Here is a 23,825-nt window from a genome sequence, read left to right as displayed (position 1 = left end):
AGATTTATCTCGTGGAGTAATCAGTACAATAACTTTAATGTTCTTTAATAACGTTTAACAACTTTTTAATAACTTTAATTTCTAGTGTTTTTTGCACACCCGTATTACAAAATAAGATCAGCACATAAATTGTGATGATGTTGGAAAGTCCTACAGTTATGCTCACTATCAGATTAAGATAAAACTTTTTACAAACTACCAACCAGTAAATAAAGTCATTAAGGTCAGCCTCACCTTACCAGCTACAGCATTGAAGTGATAAACACATTAATGCATCAATAATTATCTAGTTCTACAATATCTATTATTCTAAAATGGGCCTTTTTGCAAAATGAAGACTTTGACTCTTCGTACTTCAATGCTAATACTTCTGTACTTTTGCTATAAAAAAGGATGCAGTGCAACATCTAAATCTTTCTGTCTCTGCTGATTTTGAGTTACAAACTCTGTTCATGGTGTAAAGTACAGCAGCAGGTGTTATGAGTTGCAGTTTGCTGCCACCTGTCGGCAGGTTTTGTTATAAACCTCCGTTAGCTTGCTTTTTGTATTTGAACGAGCCTTAGCATTACACAGTTTAATCAACAGCTACACAAATAATGAATCGCAAGAATAATGCTCCGTTCAAGCCTTCAGCACCAAACAAAGGAGCAACTTCAGGATACAAACAAGCTGCGCCTGGAAGGTTTGTGAATAGAGTCTGGTCTGAGCAGCGTTAGCCTGAAGCTAACGTGTTAGCTGACAAAGTTTCAGCTTTATAACCGCCCCCCGTGGTGTCTGGATGACATTTTCCCTATACTGTCTGGATAAACATGTCGTTGGACGCAAACGCAACATGAAGCTGTGTTGTTAATGAACTTTTTTTTCGTTCAGCTAAAGCTAACTGCAAAAATAGCTAAGCTAGTAACAACAATAGCTAAGTCTACTAGAGTAGCTCGCTAAGTCTCGTAAACACCGCTCTAACTTTACACCGATGTGTTCATGTTTAGCAGCTGTTATTGTCATGATCACTTGTCGTTTTGTGCTGATGTGTTGTTTTCTTTGGCAAACAGAGTTCCTCCAGACTTCATGAAGGCTATGAAACGCATATCAGCACCTGACATGGCTGTAAAGACTCAACCTGCTCAGAAAGCTGCAGGTAAAATGAAAACAAAGCACATGTTTTTACACTCAAAATGAACATTCAATACACGAGCAACAGCTCTGGTTGACATTCCTGCTGTCAGCATGCCAATTGCACGCTCCCTCAAATCTTGCGACATCTGTGGCATTGTGCTGTGTGATAAAAGTGCACATTTCAGAGTGACCTTTTATTGTGGACAGTCTAAGGCACACCTGTGCACTAATCATGGTGTCTAATCAGCATCTTGATATGGCACACCTGTGAGATGGGATGGATTATCTCAGGAAAGGAGAAGTGCTCACTATCACAGATTTAGACAGATTTGTGAACAATATTTGAGAGAAATGGTGATATTGTGTATGTGGAAAAAGTTTTAGATCTTTGAATTCGTCTCATAAAAAATGGGAGCAAAACCAAAAGTGTTGCGTTTATATTTTTGTTGAGTGTATATAAAGTTTTAGCTCAGATATTTTTAAATTAGTGCTACCTAACACAATAGTTAGCCGTTCTGCAAATATCTTGCTGCTTTATTCTTGCCCTGATTTCATTCATTCCTGAATCAAACTCTTTTATCAGATAGTAATTCATCACATGCATTTATTAGAGATGATTCATTACAGAATGTGTATTAAGACTGCATCACCATTAGGGCTGAACAGTTAAATAAAATGTGGTCAAAACTAATATGGGAAACAATGTAATATTCACATCACACAAGCTTATTGTGATTAACATAAAATGTGTTAAAACATACCAACTTGAATCCCATTGTGATGTTACAGGCTGCAGTGAAAAGCACATTATTCTTATAGATGCAGCTTCCAAAATAATTATTCGACCACCTTTGGCTTTCTTACAGTCTGCACAACTGTTAGAATTTTATCACAGTAGTCAAATAATTACAGCATCTTCAAAAATATATGACAAAAGTCAATACATCCATTAAATTAAGCTTGAAATATGATGTATTAAATCTGTGCAAAATGTAAAATACATACACTCTAGATGATTGAAAACATTTTAAGTCACTATTAGTTTGTACATAAGCTGTAGATGTAAAAGTCAACACACAGTCCAAACCAATTCATCACTCAGCAGTTTGTAACAGAAGCAAATGGCAACATGAAGAGAAGATTTTGGTGCTAAACAAAGAGAAACACATCTAGAGAGCTGTTGTTGACCTCAAGAAGAAAATGCACTAAAGGTTCCCCAAGAATCCCAGTGGTCACAATGCAGTTATAGGCAGTCAAAGGTATTTATTTGGCTATTTATTTATTCATTTAACATGAGATTTTTTTTCCCAGTAAAGAAGAGATGCAGCCGATTCCAATCCCACTGAAATTGTAACTCACATTTGTTAAAAATAATCCCTGAGCGCTTTTCCTGCATATTGTTCAGCCCTAATTATCATGAAGTAAAAATGTGACACTGACAGCAATCAGTGCAGATTTCACTTGAAGATTTGATGAGAGACAATTTTCACGACTCTGCTGACTGAGTTTGATTTATACAGAAATCAATGGACTGCTTTTTCTGCTGGTAAATAGTACATTTAAGGGGGACACAACTTATTTCAGTTTGCTGGTAATAAGATATAATTGTAGATCACATGTCTGAAGGTATTAATTATATCAAAATATATTTTCTTCTGTAGTTCAGTCTCCTGCTGTAAAATGGAAGTCTTCATTCACACCGCTTGACAAAAAAGGTGACAACTCTCAGGAAAAAAGCACAAGCAGCTCTGAAAGGTCGGTGAGTTTAACTAGAGGGTAAATTCTCCTGTAATCACAATTTCAGGACATCCCAAATTTTTGAGTCTTTAACTTTGTCTTGTGGTGACGTAAAATGTTGAAATATGGGTGTTCTGCTTTTGAGCTCTTTGAGTAAAGTTCCTATACATGTATTGAACCTCATTCTATTCTCTTTTTTCAGTGGGAAAAATTAGTTTATATTCTCTGTGTATTTAATTTTTTAGTCTAAAACGAGGCTTAATCCATGTCTGAGAACCGGGTGGATGTGTATGTTCTAAGTAAACATTGTGTGGTTAAAGAGCGGCAAGAAAAATGTTGTGCCTCACTGACTGCTGAAGTAAAAGAATTTACTTAATTTGATGTGCACTGCCTCTAATTTATTCAATCTCATTTGAGAAACAAAAATCCCTTCCCCAACACTTTGTACAGTTTGATGGGACATTCATAGTGGAGGTTAGTGGTAACACGATATGAGCTATACTATTGTGTCTCTTTGTTTAGGACTGAACTTTATGACCCCTGCAGCCCTCTGTCATCTGATTCTGAGCCTGAGATGCCAAAAACACAAGAACACCACCAGTCCCTGCCCAATCAGGACCACAAGTCAGGACATAAACATTTGTCTGCAGGCAGAAAACAACGCTGGGACGTACCTTACTCCGAATCAGCGAGCCAACACCTTAACAGAAATGACTTTAAGACTGGAACTTTGGTTCCAGAGAATCGAGGTCTCAGTCCAGGACACAGACTGCCTGAACGACAAGCTTATAGCCCAGAGGCCGAGTCATTTAATCATCCAGGTTATGGCCCCATGAGTGGACCCCTGGGCCAAAGAGGCTGCAGCCCTGACAGGCTTATTCACGCCTCTTCCACCCAGCTGTCTCCTGTGTCTTACGGAGGACAGAGGACGACGGAGGAGAGGACAACATTGCCAGAATACAGGAGAGAGGTATTACAAACGGAAAAAAAGTTTTGTTGTTTGAGTTATGTAGTTATATTTGGTCTGGAGTTGTAGACTGAAGCAGAACCTGTATGTTGTACTTTTGATTTTTGATCAAAGAGTCACTGTTTCTTTTCTAAGTGACATGATAATAGTGTGACAATTGGTCGTTTCCCTCCTCTGTAGATGAACGCTGCTGTAAGATTGTCTCCACCCAGATTAAAGCGGGACTATCAGCATACTTTAGCATATGAAGAAACAGGTAGGCTGGCATTTTCATTAGTATTACTGGCTTATCTTTATGAGAGGCATGATTGCATTGAATACATGCTTTTAAACAGTCTTCAACTTGAGTAATTCTTTGTTTATTTTTGCTCTGCAGGACTGGACCAAGACCCACCTTCCACAAAGGTGGCGAGGGACAAGAACGAATCTGTAGTGAGGGATAAGTAAGCACCGAGTTGTTGAAGACATGAAATGGCCATAGCAACAATAAGGACACACGTTCACATTGTCAATATGTTTCATTGAATCTACTGATACAATTTTGCTGGAACTGTGCAGGTGTCTTGAAATGTTTGGGTTAAGTAGTCTGCTGCCAAAAAGAGGAAATCCACTATATCTTATCAACTATAGTGCTATGCTGCTAGCTAGTTGTCATTAGCGACGCATCCTTTACAACTATCTGTTTCGACTGACTGATATTTATTAAACCCTGCTATGGTTTTATGAATACAGTAGCATAAAAAGCAGCAGGTCTGTTCCCTTTTTTGTTGTTTGCATTTGCATTGTGGCAGCTTTAACATTGCGTCTCCTAAATGGATTAATTTCCATACTTTGATCATGTTGGGGGAGATAACAGGTTCTGAATTATCTTGGGTCAAACATGCATAATGTAGGAAGATTAACATACTACTAACATATAGCTACATAGTGCCTATTAATATCTGTAATATTTAGAAAGTTATTTAATGAGTGCAGCTAAAGCACCATCCAAAAATAGAAGTTTAATTTGAATACAACTTTATACCCTAATTAGGTATGTCCGATATTGGCTTTTTTGCCAATAACTGATATGCCGATATTGTCCAACTCTCAATTTCCGATTCCGATATCAGCCGATACCGATATATGCGGACTATTTAACTAGTTTTTGATAACATCACATTTCTCCTGTCATGGAATTAACACATCATGCCTCATTTTATTGTGATGCCCCATTGGATGCATCCTCAAATGCAACAAGGCTTTCCAGATGTAAACATTGTCTGTAAAAAAATAAGAAAACTACTTGAACTGAACTTGTATAAAAATGTCATACTTATGCCTTTTTTTTATTGTCTCAACAATTCACACTCTCCCTCCCTCCCTTTATAAGTCTGGTAAATGCCGGCAAAATCCAGGCATTATTTTAGCGGTTTTCATGATAGGCAAAAAAGTGATACTGATATTGACAGATATTACATTTTTCTGCCAATACCGACTGATAATCTCGGACATCCCTAACCCTAATATTATGAGTTAGGTACCTTGTAGCGCTTTGTGAAACACTTATTTTTAGAAAGTCTAAACAGTAGCTGCTTGTATTCGCATGTACAAAGAGCTGGGCTGTCTAAAGAGCGAGTCTTTAGCTGTTTTAATAGTCACTGTTGTTACTATTTTTCTTTGAGGGTCCCCATCACATGTGACCTCTGTGAGGTTGAGCTTGCAAATGGGAAGGAGCTGGAGGATCATTTAGACAGCAAAAGTCACTGGGACACTCTGGAGCACATTCAGAAGAACAATAATTACGATGATCTGGCTATTGCGTTCCTCCAGGTAAGCTGATATGTTGTACGGGCAATCTACTTACTTTTTCCCCCTAGTTATTACTTTTATCCTAAATATACCCCAAACACATAGCTGATTTATGAGCCTTGGCTTGCCAGAACAGTGATAGATGCTTTTATTTTTGTAGGAAGTCATGCTGTATAAAAGCCATCATTGTAGCCGCCCCATAGAGGACAGTGCACTACAAGGTAAATACGATGTGGAAATGAAACTGTCCCAAATCATGACCAACATGCACTGCTTTATTGCAGTATCCTGTTCCAGATGAATCAAAAATAAATACCTAAATCCAGTCTGATTGTTGGTTTTTCAGCTCTGCAGGAGAACGACCACATGACAAGGGTGGAAATGTTTCACTGTGCCGCCTGCAAACTCTTTATCTCCACGTCTGCAGCCGAGGTGCAGACACACATCACCTCTCAGGCACACCTCTCCAACACAAAGGTAACACTGCTGCCCTGTGGCACAACACAAGTAGATATCCGGTTCTGTTGATCGTGATTGTGTCATTGATTTCCTGAAGGAGTTCCAGCAGCAGCAGAGACTCACGTGCCTCGGCAAAGCAGAAACCATGCTGAAGGAGCTGAAACCACAGTTTGAATACTTCCTAAAGGTATTTTTGTACGGCATTTCCAAAATATTCTAACACGATCGAAAAAAATTACGTAGAAACAATTTACAGGGATCTTCTTAATAAGATTTTTTTTCCAAAGTGGATTTAAAATATTTCCTTAAATTTCTAAATTGTGGATCAAATGTATCAATTTGGTTCCCTCATCGTAATTTATTCTCTTATGTAATGTTCTTAAAGTTCATAATATTCACTTTAGTTCTGTTTTTATACATTGTCCCTCAGCTGTGGTCTCATTGGATCCTCCTGGGATTTTTACTTTATGCTCAGACCATTATATAATATCACATGTACAGCATATATTATAGAGATTGGCTCTTCGACACAGCACAGTATCTTTGGCATCCCTTGACTTTCAGTTAAGTGAAGTGGGACGCACATGGTTATTTTGAAAGAACAAATTTAGCAGTTGACAAAAAAAGTTCATCTTCCAGCTGTAAATAGAAAGTGACTCTAAATGGGGAAGCCGTGGTTGGAGAGTCACATGCACTAGTAACCACTGAAACACAGAATGCTACATATTACAGCTCGTCACAGCAGTTTTCTTCTATTTAAGTCCACAAGTGCAGTGGTACAACATAACTATAGTTAATCAAGTACTGTAGAATTTGTACTTAAAGACAAATTTGAGGAACTCAACTTGAGTTTGTGCATTTTATAAAGCTTTATACTTCTGCTCTACAACATCCTAGGCTCAAATATTGTGCTTTCTTCTCCACTAAACAGCTTTAGTTGCTTTTCCGATTGTGTTTTGTCCTGTGAAAACCATTTCTCTCTAAATGTAGTGATTTTCAGTCTGAAGTAATAACGTGAAAGACTTAAGTGTTCCTCATTATATTCTGCTACTTGTTAGGATATAAACTAATAAAAAAAATGCTCTTGGATTAGTTTGGAATAACGTGACAAACTGAAAACACTGTTATTCTGAGCTCATGTAAAGCTGACTTTTGGGATGTGTGTTTTTCAAAGTAGAGCGAAAAACTAACATACGATGATCTTAAAGAATAGGATGCACTGCTGTCGATTAAAGAAGTGAAACAAGCTCAGACCTCAACATTTAAAGCAGTAAAATGCAACATGCAAATGATTACAGCAGTGATATGAATCCATCATATTTATGTAGTAGTAAATGTAATAAGTGCTTTTACTTGATACTTAAAAATAAATATTGCTGATATTGCTTGCATACCTAAGAAATGGTTTGATTTATGCTGCTGTCACAGGCTATTAGAGAAAGTGAAATGGCATAATAAAAATGTAAAAAAGCAACACTGTTCATGCTGCAAATGAAGCAACTAAACTGCATAGCACAAGCAAATGGTACCATTTAAGGTGACTAGTCATCAGAGTGGACTGCACCTTTAAGCTCTCCATATGCAGCTAACTGACAACTAAACTGATTCTTGTCTTACAGGGTGGCAACCCACTGGAATAACAGATGTTTCCGTCATCAAAATAGTGCTTACACCGAGACGCTGAAGAACAACGGATGCCACAACCACATATTAATGCTGTCAGTTCTGATGCTCGTCGCTAACAGAGCATACTGTTTATCTGCCATTCAAGATGTGTCTGAATAAATGGAGAATTCTTCAGTCTTCCATCAGAGTTTTTTGTATCTGCGTTCATATATAGTTTGTCATTTCAAATATTGTTCCTGTCAGCTATCGTTCCTTTCAAGTTACGGTCACGGTAACATGATAAAGTGTATTTTTCTATTCATTTACAACTTCAGTGCAAGAAAAAAGACGGAAAAAGTCGAGATGCTGCTTTGCTTTTTTTATTTAGAACAACACAAATGTTTTAAGCTTTGTATCTGTGTGATATAGTACATTTAAAATTAAATTATTTCAAAACAGTATATTTAAACATTAAATATAGGTGACATGTATGAAGGGCATGATCAGCACAGGCTGTGCGCGTTAGGTCTTTTTTCTCAGCCACCTTCAGTTTAAGTTTTGTATTAGAAACAATGCAGTTACTGAAATACTATAAAACACTTTCTATGCATAACAAGTTTGCAGACATTTTCTTTTTGCTCTTTCCGTTGAAATCTTCGTCTCAGCAACTCTGGCCTGAAAAGAGTCTGTGGGCTTTGATTTGAAGATGATGCAATACAAAGGAAACATGAATCTGTGTAATTATCTGTGTAATTAATGTGAATATTGATACAGAAGAGAAGTGCTCCCGAATATTGACAAAAACTGACTCAAACCATGAGAAATCTGAGGTAAAAGTTGTTTCATTAGAAATGGATTCCACACTACATTACTGCATAAAACAAGAAAACAGTCTGTCCACCTGGAACTGTGTTCCAAAAACAATGGACCATGTAAAAACAGACAAAGGTAACAATATCCAAAATAATTAAGTATTTCATCTGTCCAAATGTTCAAATGTGTACAATATCTCCAGAAGTGAGCGGTATTGTACTTTTGGCCAGTATTTCATTACCTAAAATAAAAAGTGAAAGAACATCAAATGTACATACACATACAGTCTAGTGAAATCTAAAAAGGTCCCCATCGGCCTCATGAGGCAGCATGTGTGACTGTCAAAGAGCTGTCTTGATCAGTCTTGAGGGTCGGGGGGTCTGTGGGCAGCGAGGTGACCTCAACCATGCCTAGCCCAGTGTGAGGGACACTAGTGTTCATAATGTGTCTCTGTAAATGTTTGATCCAGTCCTCCTGAACTGACAAGGGACCCTGGAAGACGAGGTCACAGAACCTGTGAAGAGAAAAAGCTCAGGTTGGTGTAAATTGTGCACTTTAAAAACAAACAAACTGTACACCAGACCACCAGTAATCCAGTTTATTATAGAGGAATACAAATGTTACCTGCAGGTGAGCCTGTACATTTCCTCTGGAGTTTGTGGTAAGGGCAGTGTCTTCTTCTTTGAGCCGGGCCTTGAACGTGTCCTAACCGCCTTACAGTCAATCGCTGCAAGACAGAATTTACTTTACAAATAGCACAACATTTTTGATGACAGCACAGCTTTGCTAGTTTCCCATTTCATTCGAAACATTTCTCATAACTGGTGCCCGAACGATATATCTGTCAACTGATAGTACAGGCTGATGTTGGCTGATAAAACTTAAAATTTTCCTTGAGTGATGCACATGTTGAACGACGAATCCACATTTTTTTAATATTTGTATAATCATTTGCATTATGTCTTCTCAGGACTCCACTGGGTTTGTGAGTCTTTTTAATTCATTGCAATAACAATCAATATTGGTTTCTCCAATTATTTTTTTTTTTAAGAATATAAAAGCTAGAGGTCATTTAAAAACGGTGCCATCATGTAAGGCTCATCTCATTTCACTAACTTCAGCCTCTTTGACTCCTCCATCCTGTGACCCAGAAATCAATCATAGGCTGAGGATCAAGACGGTTTGTTGGAGGAGCTGTGAGGGGGAGACACAGCTATAATATACAAATGTTTATGTCACCTTTTTGTTTGTATAGTACTATTTTTGTCGGCTACAACTCTTCTGCTTCACACTGCACCTGTGTGACACCTGTACTTCTCTCATCACATTTTGCTGCATTTTAAATTGAGTTATAAGTTCAAATACACAGTTGACGGGTGATGCAGCCGTGCCACACGTCATATTTAATTGATGTAGCTTTAAACTGACGGCTCAGTGATGCCTTGACCCCTCTCTCCTAACATCTTCCACTTGAATCTCTATTGGGAATGACTGGGATGTGAGGAAATGAGATAAGAGTTTGTCCAGCAGCACATGTAGCAGAGTACACATCACATCTGAGTAGATGGTGATGCAGAGTCAAGCAGCATCTTCACAATACGTTGCTAACTAGTTTGTGAAATATGTTGCAGGAAAGCTAATAAATAATAACCCTATCAATACCGGCCACTAGACCAATGTCAGATTTTTCTCCTCTAAAAAACTGGTATCGACATCGTCCCTAAGATCAGCCTGGACTCGAGTAACAACCCCTGGAAAGCTGCTTATTGATGTTCCAGCATTAAATTACATTTTCAGTGAAACAGTTGGTTTCGATGTCTGCTCTGGGCCTTCCTTTATTCACACTCATGCTTTGGCCTCGTGCCAGTGAGGTGAACAGTCTGACTGCAGTTAAAGCACAAGGCCCAACAGAGTCTGATGATCAGTGCCTGCAGGAAAAAAGTAGGTCCTGAAGGCTTTTTGTCACGAAGAGGTCGCTCCACAATTAAAATCTTTGCAGATTCTTACCTTGGGGAGGACACAAATAACCGCTGGTGCACTAAATATAAGACTTGGACATCACAACCCCTTTTGATTTCGAGCTACGCAGATAGCTTCGACTTGATCTGCTGATGTTTTGAGATATCAGCCAGAGATATCCGGCTGATGAATGTCATTTGTGAAAGACTGCTTTGTAAACTGCTTTACTTCATGCATGCCTGATTATATTCCTATTTTCTGGTCAGAGGATCAAGCTGCTGTTTCGGCTGCTGAGGTTTGCAAGAGAGGAGGCCGATGCCTTTAGCAACACACATAAATCTAAAAATCATATAGGATAGCCGAAAATCTGCAATTTGTGAAGAAGTGGCAGTAGGATGAATTGACTCCCGAGATGGAAATGAACCTTTTCTAGAATAATGTTTTAGAATTACTTGAGATGATCTAGCCTGACGTGCCATTTATTCATAGCGAAGAGCAAATGTTGATACCGTGTTCATGACTCCAACCTCAGTTGTACTGTACAGAGGTTTTAACCACCAGTAGAGTGACTGAGCAATCTTTTTACATGCCTCATTTTTTTTGTATCACATGCGCATGAAAACACAGATAAGATAATGTGATCTGTAAACAAGGTCGTGGGGTTAACAAGTTAAGAGAGGCCCACAAAGCGACTGTTAGCTCCAGGACAAGATTATACAAAATGCAGAGGGGTGTACTAGGAAGCAAGTTAGACAAAGCCGGGCTTTCTTTGTGCAAACTGGCTTGATTGCAGAGATAATGGGTATCATGACGGCGGTTATCAGCTTACTTTAACCAGGTTTACTTCATCAGTTCTCACTCCCATAAAAACGGGGTATTTGACACATCACAGAACTTTGATACAAAATGAAGCGATGGTGTGCTGCCTAATTTAGTCATCAGGAAAATGTAAGTTAAGGTATTTATTCTACCACTCAGTGCACTCTCACGCGGCTGCTTATTTCCAACATGACAACAGCACATTAGAGCCCCAAACATCATGCTTTATACATGCCAACATGACACTTAACAACTGCATTTAGGTCCAACAGTACCCCATAGTGAAAGATATGAGAAAATCACTACTGTTTGGGGCCAAATTAAAGTGAAACTTATGCTACTGACTGAATATTCTCTGATAAATACCAATGGCCTGATCAATTTTTAAATCTGAGTTCTATTAGCTGCAGTACCAGCAGTGCAAAATGGACTTGGCTGCAAATCAGGACCAAGTATAAAAAACATATTTATGCAATTTCTGCCTCAACGACTGAATGCACGTAGGTTTCCATGGCAACTCAAAATGCAGTCTGTGCTAATGTAACTTCCCAGCCTCATTCAGTGGGATTACTAACATACAGGTGAACAGGTTCATACATAACATGAGAGTCTGTGTTACTCAGAGAGAGTACGGTCAAGAAATATACTGGTAGTACAGTCGATATAAATCCCAAACTCTTAACAAAACCTGCTCTGGGACAGGTTGGCTGTGCAGCATCAGTTACCATGGTGATCTAGCCAGGTCAAAAGAGAGTCACCATCAAGGCCTCATTAACTGAGACTTTGGAATCAACATACCTCACTAACCCATTCATCCTGCTTCCTAGTACACCGCACAATCCAAAATATTTCAACACCACCTCAAACAAATTCATGGTGTGCTTTGGTGAGAAAAATATATTCAAAGCACATAGACATGCACAAACAGGGTACGTTTAAGAAATCTGACAAATATATTTATTTTAGCCAGTCTGGATGGGACAGAATTCAGGTCTTGGACTGTTTTGAAAACTATATTTTTCCACTCTGGTGTCAAAGAAATATGATCACGCTACTTTAAACAACCTAATTAAAACCCTGTTTTTAGGACAATATATGCCTCAGAGTGTTACTGTGCTCTTGAAGAGGATGCTTTCTTTGAGTTTGACTAGAGCTATTACTGGGGGGGCACTTACTGGTTCCCTCGAGTAAGGCAATCCTTTTTCTTTTTGCATATGCCCGGAGGTGATTAGACAAGCTGACTCCACTGTGGAAAGTTGCATTGCAATGGATGCACACCTTCCTGTTGAATTCACCCTTCTCTGCAAAAGACAAGTAGAAAGACAAGCAAAAAATGAAAACAATATACAAACATGCTCATTTGTTAGTGTTGAGGAACTGGATAGGACTGGAGTGTGACAAGCCTAAAATGTCTAAGACCATCTTAATAACCTTTACAAAAGTAAATCACAAGATTCGCTACGGTGAATTGTTCTTCATGATGAGACATTAAAGGAAATGATCATCAGGTACATGGTAAGAGTAAAAAATGAACCGACACATTTTATATCTTATAGTCAGTGGGTATAATTTCTTACCTATGCCATTTTTAGTGCAATTAAAATTATATGACATGACAAAAAAAACTAATTGTCTGCATTATTATGCGTTGCATGTGCTCCTTTTTCAGCTACATAATATGAAGGTAATTTGACCACTTCATTCTACACCTTTACGCTGATGACGCCACCCTTCAACAACACAGAAAATCTGATCTCAAATACCTGCTTCAAAACAGCTGCAGGAAATGTAACTGTCTTAGTCTCAGTTTACAATCTAAATTTAGTTTAACTGCAACAAACATTCACAAGCTTAATGTTTCCATTAAAAAGTTTTTATAACCTGTCATTTTGATATTGTTCCTTCCAAACAGATGCTTTTTAGAAGTACATGTAAATATAAGTGAACTGGAAATATTTGATATTTATGCCATTATTTTTGGTATGACATTTATTGATATTATCCATAACCAAATTTGAAGAAAAAACATTACATTCCAACATTCTGCTAAAACTCTGACATTCTCTTCCGCACTTCAAATGTGTATCTACTGCAGCATTATGGGGTGTTCCTTCTTTACGTCACACAGAATGAGACAAATAAAGTTAGGTCTCTTATCTTTTAATGCATCAAAGGCGTGGATACTGAAGCTGTCATGAGAAATGCACCTTGATTGTGTCATTATTTACAGTGCAAAAAAAGACATCAAAATGGAAAGTTCAGCTACAAGCACATCAAGCACCACTTCCAGTTATGACCAACTGTTAAAAGAACACAGCAACCTGTCATAGTGAGTACGCAGAGCAGGACTTAGTAGATGATAATGTGAGCTTAGATTCAAAGCATTGTTGCCAACCTTGTCACATCTGACAAAAGTTCTCAGTTTTGATTGGCTAGTTGCCTTTTCATCATCTGCTGAAACTTGATGCCACTTCCAAAGAGACAGGTCCTAGACATATGTGCAGCCAATGGGATCAGTCTCACTGGTGGCAGTGGTTTTGAATGATATCGAGTGAGAACATGACTTTAGACATTTAAATGTGAACACTAATTCTTTTAGTTGTAGCAAAACCGAAAAACATGTTTGTCGCATTCAGCAATTAGTTTTGAGTACTCCACATCTGAAATTTTCCTGTTTTAAGTTCATGTGCTTTCAATGTTCTGAAATAAGTAAGTATTCAAATAAACTTTACTCTGGATACTTAAAAATTATATTTTAACTTTACGTCTAAGTACATGTATTTACTTAAATGAGGAAGTTGCTTACCAGATACTGAGTTTGGCAGTGAAGATGCAACTCTTCCTGAACTGTGCTCACTGTTTGAAGAAACTGTTAACACGTTTCTTGACATCTGAGAGGATCCCTTTAGTCTGGCATCTTCCTGACACTTCCTCTTCTTCAGAATTCCTATCAAGGCGGTTGTGCCTGAGAGTGAATCTTTAACATCCAACTTAGTCTCCAGTTGCCTTTTATCAGAATCGATTCCCGCTAAAGAGAATGTGGGCATCAGTGGTTTGGCATCAGTGCAAACACTTGTAATCGAATGACTTTTTGGGATTCCAGTGGGTGGCGACGTGAAGCGATCAGCACCGGGCAGCTTTGGTGAAGCACCATAGTGGAAATGGTTCCGTCTCTTTCCGATGATCTGAAGGGCCCGCTGGAACTCCTTCTTGTCGCGCATCAACTCCCGCAGTAAAATTAATGGGGATTTGTTCTTTGTAGAAAAGCTTCTACCAAGCTTTTTGAGGTGGCCTCGTATGTGGTTGGACTGCCCAGTCCTGTTATCAAATGAGTCCCCGCACAATGGGCATGAGTGGATGCTCTTCACAGTCTCGGATTCCGACTGTTCCAGCTGTAATGCTGGAAAAAATAAATAAAATTAGAAACAAACTCTTATACAAGTATGGTAAGTATATCATATTTTTCAACTCTGTAACCCTAAATTACACAATATATTTAGGGAAAACTACAATTTAAACCCAGTTTAAAACTATTTTCACAGGTCTGTCCATTGGTTTTGTACAATATACCCACCAAAAACAAAGGAAAATGTGGTTACATTTTCCCCACAAATTCTATTGTCAACTGTACTTAATAATTCTACGTTTCACAAATATATGTATGTCAACTGCTGCTAGGTATAGTTGGCTTCCCACTGCATCAACTTGGGGCAAGCATGATGTGGCGCAAACACTTACAGGACTGGCCCCATTAACAGTCCTTCACTTTGCGGTGTAGGATCACACAGATTCGATAGCGGCATTGATTTCAAGTATGCCAAAACAACACAAAATAGTTACAAGACTCCAGAAGAGTTCCATATCCATTAGCACGTAGCAAACAGAACAAGGAGAAAGTTTATTAGGTTAGCCTACATGGAAAATGTTATGTCAAAAGAGAGGACTTCTACTCAGCAAGGGCATCAAGAGGGCAGAAAAATTACACTTTTTCTTTTCTCTGAGTTTAGTCAATTAGCGTTGATGCTCGCACAGCAGTACTAAGAAGTACCTATATGGAGTAGGATTTTTTCTTTCCTGAAACGAGCCCTGAAAGTTGCTCTACAGGGTGGGTTCTTGCAATTAAGACATGCATAAATTCAGGTCACCCTAAAATGACATGCAAATTCCCGCAGTGGAAAACCACCTTGTTTGATCACAGTTGATGAACACAGTTTGTAAACTGATTGTTCGTATCTTTCCATCTAAAAAATATCTTATCAACCTGTGATTTGCTTTGTTCCTTTGGCGATGGCGCCACTCAATGAGATCTCAGCAATGACTCTGGTTCAGTTCTGAACTATAACCAATAAAAGCAAAAAAAAAAAAAGCCAGAGCAAGTTGTAACACATAGCAATACTACGGCAAGTTGTGATAAAGGAAAGCTTTCCCTGAATAGACTAACATGCAAAAAGTACCTTTTTTCAATCGCCGGTAAGCTGACATCTTCCGTCGGATTCGTGGCCTCCTATCCTGAGAAGCCACCTGCTCAGGAGGCACAACATGGCGTGCATTGTAGCTAAGTCCAACCCTATGAAGATGTCCTCTCACATGATTGGACAATCCAACACCTGACTCAAAAACTGCAGGACAGTACGGACAGTTCTTGCGGTCCGATTCAAAGTCTGACAAATCATCCCCGAAGGACTCGCCCAATGGTATTTGGTGGGCCTCAAAGGTTTCTTGAAATACTTCTGTTTCTATGCATTCTTCTTTGATTTCAGGGTCATCCTGTTCTTGCTCTTCCGTCTTTATTTTCTCAAACAGCCTCTTAGATGCCTGGAGTGCACCCCTCATGGACATTCTTCTGCTATAGGTGTAAATGATGTTTTGTTTTTCTTTTTTGATGCCATTGTCAAATAGGTTAGAGTTGGCATCAGTATCCTTGAACTGGAAAATGTCCTTTTCATCATAGTCTGACACTTCTTCTTCTTGGTTCCCTTTTCTGGGACTTGGTAAAGGTTTTGGTAAGATGAAGCATGTGTCTTGATCAGAAGTGTTGCGATATGGGGTGGACATTTTCCTTTTAGATGGTGACTTTTTGAGTGTTGAATGATCTATATTCAACTTAGGGCCATTTGAGGATAAAGACAAATCCTCAGCCTTGACAGCCAATGTTGCTGGCAACTCTTCATAGCCATCGTTGTCACTTTTGGAATCTTGAACAGATGTACTGCAATTATTGCTTTCCTTCCTGTGTTCTGCAGTCTTCTTTCCATGTCTTTGTCGAGACAGGAGAACGTTAATGGATTTGTCAAGTTTTGATTCTGTTAGTTGAGACTTGGGACCTCTCCTAATCTTGCTATTTCTGAATAAGTCTGAAATATCATTAGACTCATTGGGCGAACAAACTCTTTTTGAAGTGATTTGATTTTTTATCGAGATTTTAGATGTAAACTCTGCATCTTCAACAGGAGTTTTACAAGTAGGCACATGCTGCTCTTTAGATGGTTGTGCATTTCTCTCACTAAGTTGTTCAGCTTCATATTCCTCAAAGCTAAGCTGATGGCGTCGCAGAAGGTGATTGGTAAAAACATGTCTGCTAAAGGCTCTATAAGAACAAATGGTACAGGAGAAGTTTCCAGAGTCATCATTCTGGATATGCTTTCTAACCGTGATAACAGTGTGCTGCATAATGTTATGTCTCCTAAGATCATTCTCACTCAGAGTCCTGAAGCTACATTTGTCACAGCTAAACCTTCTCTTGTCCTTCTCATGTGTTTTTGCATGTTGAACAAATGTGTTTGGGCAGTTTGTTCCAAATGGGCACTGAGGGCAAAAAAGCTTTTTATCCTCTTTCTTTTTATCATTCACATCTTTGATCTCTTCAGTGAGTCTTGTTCTCTTCTCATGATGGATGGACATGTGCTCAATAAGCGAACCGCTTTGTCTGAAAGACTGTCCACATTCTCGGCATATAAAAGGCTTTGGTGAAATAGTAGGAGAGTCAACATGAGACTTCATATGACGATGCAAATGATGCTCTTTCTTGAATACAAGCTTGCATTTTGAGCAAGGGTAACATGAGGGCTTGCCTTCTGAATGAGAATTTATTGAGAGCCTTCCCTTCAAAGGTGACAGCCCATGACCTATACTGTTCTCATGTGAGTTTCTTGCAGGTGCATGATAAAGTATTTCCTTGATGGCCTTCACAGTTCCATTGGGATACTTGGACACTTTCCCTGTTGGTAATGACTGTGACTTGGAGAACTTCCTTGACTTTCTGACTTTCCTGACAGGAATGGAGTCTACTTGGTCTTCAGTGTCAGACAGTTCCTCAGATGACTTGGGGCTCAGATCAGGGTAAAGGTCTTCTGAGGGATCCACCATGACGACCATGTCCATTTTCCGTTTCCTTCTCCTTTGGCTGTTGGCAGAAGAGACTTCCTCTTTAGGTTCCTCACCAGGGGAATCGCTGTGGTTCTCCCAAAGAAACTGCATAAACTCTTTGTGAGGGTCCCAATGAAGGTCGCTGGCACTACTAAAATTATCCAATGAGTTCTCAGGTGACTCATCAAACCCCCAAATTCCTGCAGTGTCGATTTCCTGCACAGTTTTTAGCGGGGTGATGCTCTTTTCCTCCTCTTTTTCACTGGAGATGCTGTTGAGTTCATGGGCTTGAGTAGCCTGATGCGAAGAAGGTCCATTTCCCAGGCCAACTGGAGACAACATATCTTCATCTGACAAAACATTTAAGACACTGTTTTGTTTCAGAGATGGCTTGCCAAAAGAATCACTGCAAGAGGTTGATTCTTGCGCCATTGTCATTGGTTCCTGCAGGAGGGTGAGGGCATTGATTTCAGGATCAACATCTTTGTCATCTTCATCAACACCTGTCAGACATGACATTTCAGCTGCCATGACCTGAAACAGAAAAGTGAAGCCTACTTAGATATTCCACAGTCACAAATGGAATACAGAGTTGACATAACATGGTCCACCATGAATACGCACTTTACAGTGGCTGTGTCCTCAAAAACTTCATGATATTGTTAGAATTTAAATTCTGTGTATGCTTACTAACTACACATGGCAATCAAACATTCAACAGTGTAACAAAAAAGGGTAAATTTATACTTTTTGTAGACTTGTTTGCATCCAGAAAGGTATACGTGACTGAAATTTCGCCATCCACTTAAATCATAGAGGGTTCACACAGACTATCCCCAACAACTGGTGCTTAAAACAAATGTTTGATAAGAGGAGAGAATGTAGGAGCTTTCAAGTCATGTACATCTTTTTCATTCATTACTAACCAAGTTGTAATTTAAACAGTTACCGCAGGACTTTGGTGGAACCCCAAATACAGTTCTAAATTCTGCAGAAATCATGTGCTGTTTCCATCCACTATGCTTGGCACAGCTCAGGAATAATCACTGACAAGATGCTACAGCTCAATCTGTAAGTAACTGCTATATCCTGTAAAAACGGCCTTGTGCCTTTTCTTGGTTCAATATGAGGGGCAATGCAACTGTCTGTGCAAACGGCCACACCACCCACAGCTATGTATTTGGCAATTTTGGTGTCCAAATGGTGTTGCTACAACAGATGCTTTGTGATATGCACTGGTCACATAAGTCCTTTTAGATAAAGTCAAGAAGAACCATACGATTATTACCCCACCAAGGAATGCGGCGGAGCTATGTGACGATCGGCTTGCATTTGTTTGTCTTACTGTGCGCGACATTACTCAAAAACGGACTACCACATTTGCATGAAGTTTTCAGGGAAGGTCAGAAATGACACAAGGTCACATGGTTGCGATCCCACTACAAATCTACCGCTGCAGACATACCGGGACTTATCTGTCGGAAATCATACAACGACTGAGCAGCCTTGGTGGAGTACTGCGTTCTCTGAATGTTTTCCTTGTTGTATTGCATCCCATTTGTAGGGCAGGACCCGACCCACCCCCCCCCCGTTGGACGATGTCAGGCAAACAGTACTCGTAATGCCCGACCTTGTCCTCGCTTCGGGTGTTACTATAGGAACCGATCATAATACTAAAGTGAATGCTCAGTTGGTCCAAAACTGCAGAAGTGCCTGGGACATCAAAACTTTAGTGGCATTTGCACCAATGAGCAACTTTCATTCAAACATATAAGGCATCTTGTAATTCAGCATCTGGTTCTTATTGAGTACAACCCATTACATTTTTGACATTGCAGTTCTTTCTTTCCAGTACCCAGAGGATTAAACTTACCTTTTTAAGTGGTACAACTGGTAAAATTTCATTTACTATTTCTTGTGGTGGATGCTCCACTATGGCGTCAAATTTGGGTCAAAAGTCGCGCGTGCGCGCAACACTCTCTCTCGCCCGTGAAACACGTACCCCGCGCCAGCGGAAAAAAGTCTCCACGGGCGCAAAAAACACTCTGCGCACACGTGGCAATGTGTCCGCGCGCGAGGAGCCTCTTACGCGCGTGGAGACATTGCTACTCGTCCGTGTATGGTGCCATAATTATCCGTGGAGCTCTGATTTACGCGCGTGGGGAGAAGACTTTTGACCCTTTGTGGGCGGATACCAGTGCTCGCCACAATCTCCCTATGATTGGCTGTCTGCGACAGCAAGAACTCACCCCCCACGTGGGCACAGTCGGCTGGAGCCCCTTTGATGTTGCTGCCACTGTTCTGCAGCTCCGCCGAACACACACAGAACCGAGCCCGGATCTCCAACTGCCGGTGGAGTGTCTCCACGTATTTCTGGCTCTAAACGGGAGGTCTCAGTGCTCCATTGCGGGGCTGTCAGCCTTTAGTACAGCAATTAGACGTTAGTTAGCTCCATTGCTAACGGCAGTTACCCAGGTGGACTGACCGGAATCCGCCCAGAAGCCCAGCGTGTCTACTCCAGTGATTCTGACAGGGAGTTTAAGAGTGATTCTATAATTAGGGGTACATTTCAAGTCCATGGGGTGTAGACACGCTGGGCTTCTGGGCCGATTCTGGTCAGTCCACCTGGGTAACTGCCGTTAGCAATGGAGCTAACTTCGCTGTACTAAAGGCTGACAGCCCTGCAATGCAGCACTGATACCTCCCGTTTAGAGCCAGAAATACGTGGAGACACTCACCCACCGGCAGTTGGAGATCCGGGCTCGGTTCTGTGTGTGTTCGGCGGAGCTGCAGAACAGCGGCAGCAGCATCAAAGGGGCTCCAGCCGACTGTGTCATTTCCTCTCTTGTATACAGTGGCATCCCACATGGGGGGGGGGGTGAGTTCTTGCTGTCGCAGACAGCCAATCACAGGGAGGTTGTGGCGAGCACTGGTATCCGCTCACAAAGTGTCAAAAGTCTTCTCCCCGCGCATGTAGATCAGAGCTCCACGCACGCAGGAAAACAATTTCATGAGACACTGGACGCACAGAGCTTGGTCTGCACACGCGGAGACATTGCCACGCACGCAGAGTGTTTTTTGCGCCCGTGGAGACTTTTTTCTGGGAGAGTGTTGCGCGCGTGCGACTTTTGACCCAAATTTGACGCCATACTCCACTGACCCCAGCATAGATACCTACCTTGTAAGACCTGACTCATATTTTAGCTTAGCATTTACCATTTGTTGTAGCACCAAAACACTAGATGGATGCCATGTATTTTAATTCCTTTTGTTTTCCGTTTTTTGCTGGGTCAGAATGGGCCGTTGGTCGGTGACTAACCATGGCAGTAAGACTGACCAGGCCTTGTACAGCGAAAACAATGAGTCTGTGTTACTTACTCTGACTAAAATCTATGCCTTTCTATGTTGGTCTTACTAGTGGTCAATAAAACAATGGAACCAACCTACTTCCTACGACCTTTTTTTGAGTGTGTGTGAGTTGAAATTTTAAGCGGTCGCATTCGTGCAACTGGTGCAGGCAGCTACTGTGTTAACCACAATGGTGGAAAGTGGTATGCTTATAACTTCAGTCTACTGCGGTATTTACTTCTAAAAATGCGTTCCTGATGTAGAACGCACCTACGTGTGCTGTTTATTAAAAGTGGAAAAAACATTGCATGAAGGTGTGCTCCGCATAGTAGAAAAAAAATTACTTGGTTTTATCTTGGACAAATGAGGATGAAGTCATTTGGATGAGCAGTTTTTGAGAATCACACAAAAGTCGGTCACTGTTTTATGGTTCAAGTGGCCCATTGACGTAATCAAAGTCATCAATTACATGTTCCAAAGATGGATGTGCCCAGACAAACCATGGATTCCCTCTGAAAACCTTCATCATATAAGTTTGTGCAAGCAACTTCTAAAACTAGTACTGTGCTAGTTTAGTTTGTGACTTTGCTTGTACAGGGTTTTGTAGCTAGTTAAAGGCTAGAATGTGGCACCATGTCAGTACTACCATTTCTGAGGTGTGCCTACCATAGTGACCAGACATACAGTAGGATATTATCAAGAAATGATGACCTCCTACTGTGTTTTGGCTCCCTCGATGGAAATCATGTACAAACAAAGTTTGGCAGCGACTACTTCAATTACAACTCTATGAATGATTAATTACAAAGATGTGGAACATGGTTAATCTCCTCCAACATTCTCATTCTCAAACAAACATGAATTCTAAGCACTGCTTGTCATCCTGGTACATGTGAAGTCAGGGCCATTATAGTGCGAAAGGTCCACATGGTCATAAATTTTGGGCTGCTTGCAGATGGACTCTTATAGACTTGGGTGGAGGGTACGTCAGATGTACCCTTGTGAACATGAAAAGCATAAATTGGCCTTAAGGCGTAATGTGCATTCCAGCCAATAGAAGGCGCTACTATTGCTTTTAAATTTCTGTCCTGTTTAAAATGTAACTGGCACCGAAACGATTCTTAGCTATGAAAATTTGTTGCTTTCCTTTGTCTGATGTAATGACAAACTGAAATGTTTTTTGGGGTTCTGGTTGATCGGAAAAAAAGAAATCCAGGAATCATCTCGGATTTTATTCAGAATTTCAAGAGGTACTTTTGACTGCTCTGTGACATTTTAGTGATCAAGCAATTTAATGATTAACTGAGAATAAATTGGCAGAATAATCAATGGTGGAAATATCAATAGCTGCAGCCCAAATTACCAATGCATATGTTTAAAACTGTAAATACATGCCGCTTATGGTGGCTTATTGCATTGTAATTATCAAAAAATAATAGCAACATTAGCATATTTAAACTTTTATAAGTCCAATAACAATGGTTAATATAAATTTTAGAGGAATTGGTAGTTCTTGCTTATTTGAATGAGCTTCTTTGATATGAAACAGCTTGGTTATGCCACTTGAGTTAACTTCCTGGCTCAGTCAACATTCAATGACTACAAAATAACGTAGAAAATATACTTGACACTTAGCTAAGACGATTAATTGTGGCCTTTTATAACGCTACAAGGTCGAAGGAGTGAGAGATTTTGGATTTGAAGGGCAATAAAAGTGTCATAGAATGTGAAAGCTCCTGTCACAGATCAAGATGTTCCTATCGTCTACACAGCAGCACCAAATCTGTAAAGAGATGGACCTCGTAAATGGCTTTATATGAGCTTTTGTGGATTTTGTTTAGAACTAAAACTTTCAGCACAGTAGTTCAGTTAGAAGCCAACCCACAATAGTTGGGCAACGTTTCCAAAGGTATCTACTTTTAGAGCAAATCTGACCATTTCAACCAATGTTCCGTGAGGGTATATCTCTGCGTTTCTTTGGCGTTTATGTCACGCTGTGTTGTTGGATGCTGCTTGCAGGAGCTGCAGACCATTCCATTAAGGCTGTTCCATACCAAAACCTATTCCTCAGGCTAAACTACAGCTAATGACAAGCGTTCCTCGCTACTTACTATACAGACATCAATAAAATGGTAGAAAACAAACCAACGTTACCTCCGAGTGGTGTGGATGGAAACAGGGCACAATTTATACGCTGCATTGAATAATTTCTTACTTTCGTCTTCCATCTATTTCACAGTCGCCATTTTCCGTGGTGGTCTGGTGTGGGACAGATCATTTTCTTTTGTAAGGGTAACCGAATATACAGTTGGCTCTGCTGTAACAGAAGCAGCGATCGCTAAAACAATCGCGTTTAAATGTGTGACTATTTTCTAAAACAGCTATAGTTATAACAATAGTCCAGCTAGAGTGTCGTACAGTTTCGCCGCGTATTGTTGCGAGTCGGCGCCATGCTCCCCTGTAAGATTTGTAATGGTTCAATCCAGATAGGAGGCATAGAAGCGGAGTTAATGACCATCTCTTTGGGTAGCAGATTTTTTTTTAGGGTGATGGCGGTTAATCACCGTTTTAATTGATAAGATAAACAGAAAGTTCAGCTACTATTTAGGTGGCAGTTTTATCAAGCACACCTTTGGTTTTGCTATTTAAAGTTGTCACTGACGCACAGACAGGAATTGTGTAGCAGCACAGGAGAGATGTTACCACTGTACCCCCATGGTTGTCTTCTCATAGGTCTTTGTTGCCTTTGTGGCCGGTGATTAGCCGGTTCAATTATTCTCCCTGTCGCGTGTTTTAAAGAGGAAACACGCTTAATTTAACACACACACGCTGCAAAGTACAAAAATAA

The 23,825-nt window shown here is 40.0% G+C and overlaps 2 protein-coding genes across 3 annotated transcripts; one reads left to right on the top strand and one right to left on the bottom strand.

Annotated features, from left to right (window-relative positions):
- The first annotated feature begins 495 nt into the window (after positions 1-495).
- LOC110965324 (uncharacterized) lies at positions 496-7,873 on the top strand. The gene is made up of 11 exons (XM_022214321.2): positions 496-682; positions 1,050-1,135; positions 2,775-2,868; positions 3,373-3,820; positions 3,998-4,073; positions 4,194-4,260; positions 5,482-5,629; positions 5,769-5,829; positions 5,955-6,085; positions 6,165-6,254; positions 7,687-7,873. The coding sequence occupies exons 1-11, from the start codon at positions 597-599 to the stop codon at positions 7,705-7,707; spliced, it is 1,308 nt and encodes a 435-aa protein (XP_022070013.2). The 5' UTR covers positions 496-596; the 3' UTR covers positions 7,708-7,873.
- A 163-nt stretch (positions 7,874-8,036) lies between these two features.
- Positions 8,037-23,433, bottom strand: znf644a (zinc finger protein 644a). 2 transcript variants are annotated; one of them, XM_051952836.1, is made up of 6 exons: positions 23,193-23,433; positions 15,718-18,163; positions 14,070-14,663; positions 12,439-12,564; positions 9,110-9,212; positions 8,037-8,999 (listed from the first exon to the last, which is right to left on the bottom strand). In XM_051952836.1, exons 2-6 carry the CDS (start codon positions 18,158-18,160, stop codon positions 8,804-8,806), a joined length of 3,462 nt encoding a protein of 1,153 aa, XP_051808796.1. In that variant the 5' UTR covers positions 18,161-18,163; positions 23,193-23,433; the 3' UTR covers positions 8,037-8,803. The 2 variants fall into 2 exon arrangements, with proteins under 2 accessions (XP_051808796.1, XP_022070012.2); XM_022214320.2 differs by having other exon boundaries at positions 23,132-23,432.
- Positions 23,434-23,825: the final 392 nt, after the last annotated feature.

The sequence above is a fragment of the Acanthochromis polyacanthus genome, chromosome 9 (genome assembly GCF_021347895.1).
Source record: "Acanthochromis polyacanthus isolate Apoly-LR-REF ecotype Palm Island chromosome 9, KAUST_Apoly_ChrSc, whole genome shotgun sequence".
Lineage (NCBI taxonomy): Eukaryota > Metazoa > Chordata > Actinopteri > Pomacentridae > Acanthochromis > Acanthochromis polyacanthus.
This window is presented reverse-complemented; position numbering and strand designations above follow the sequence as displayed.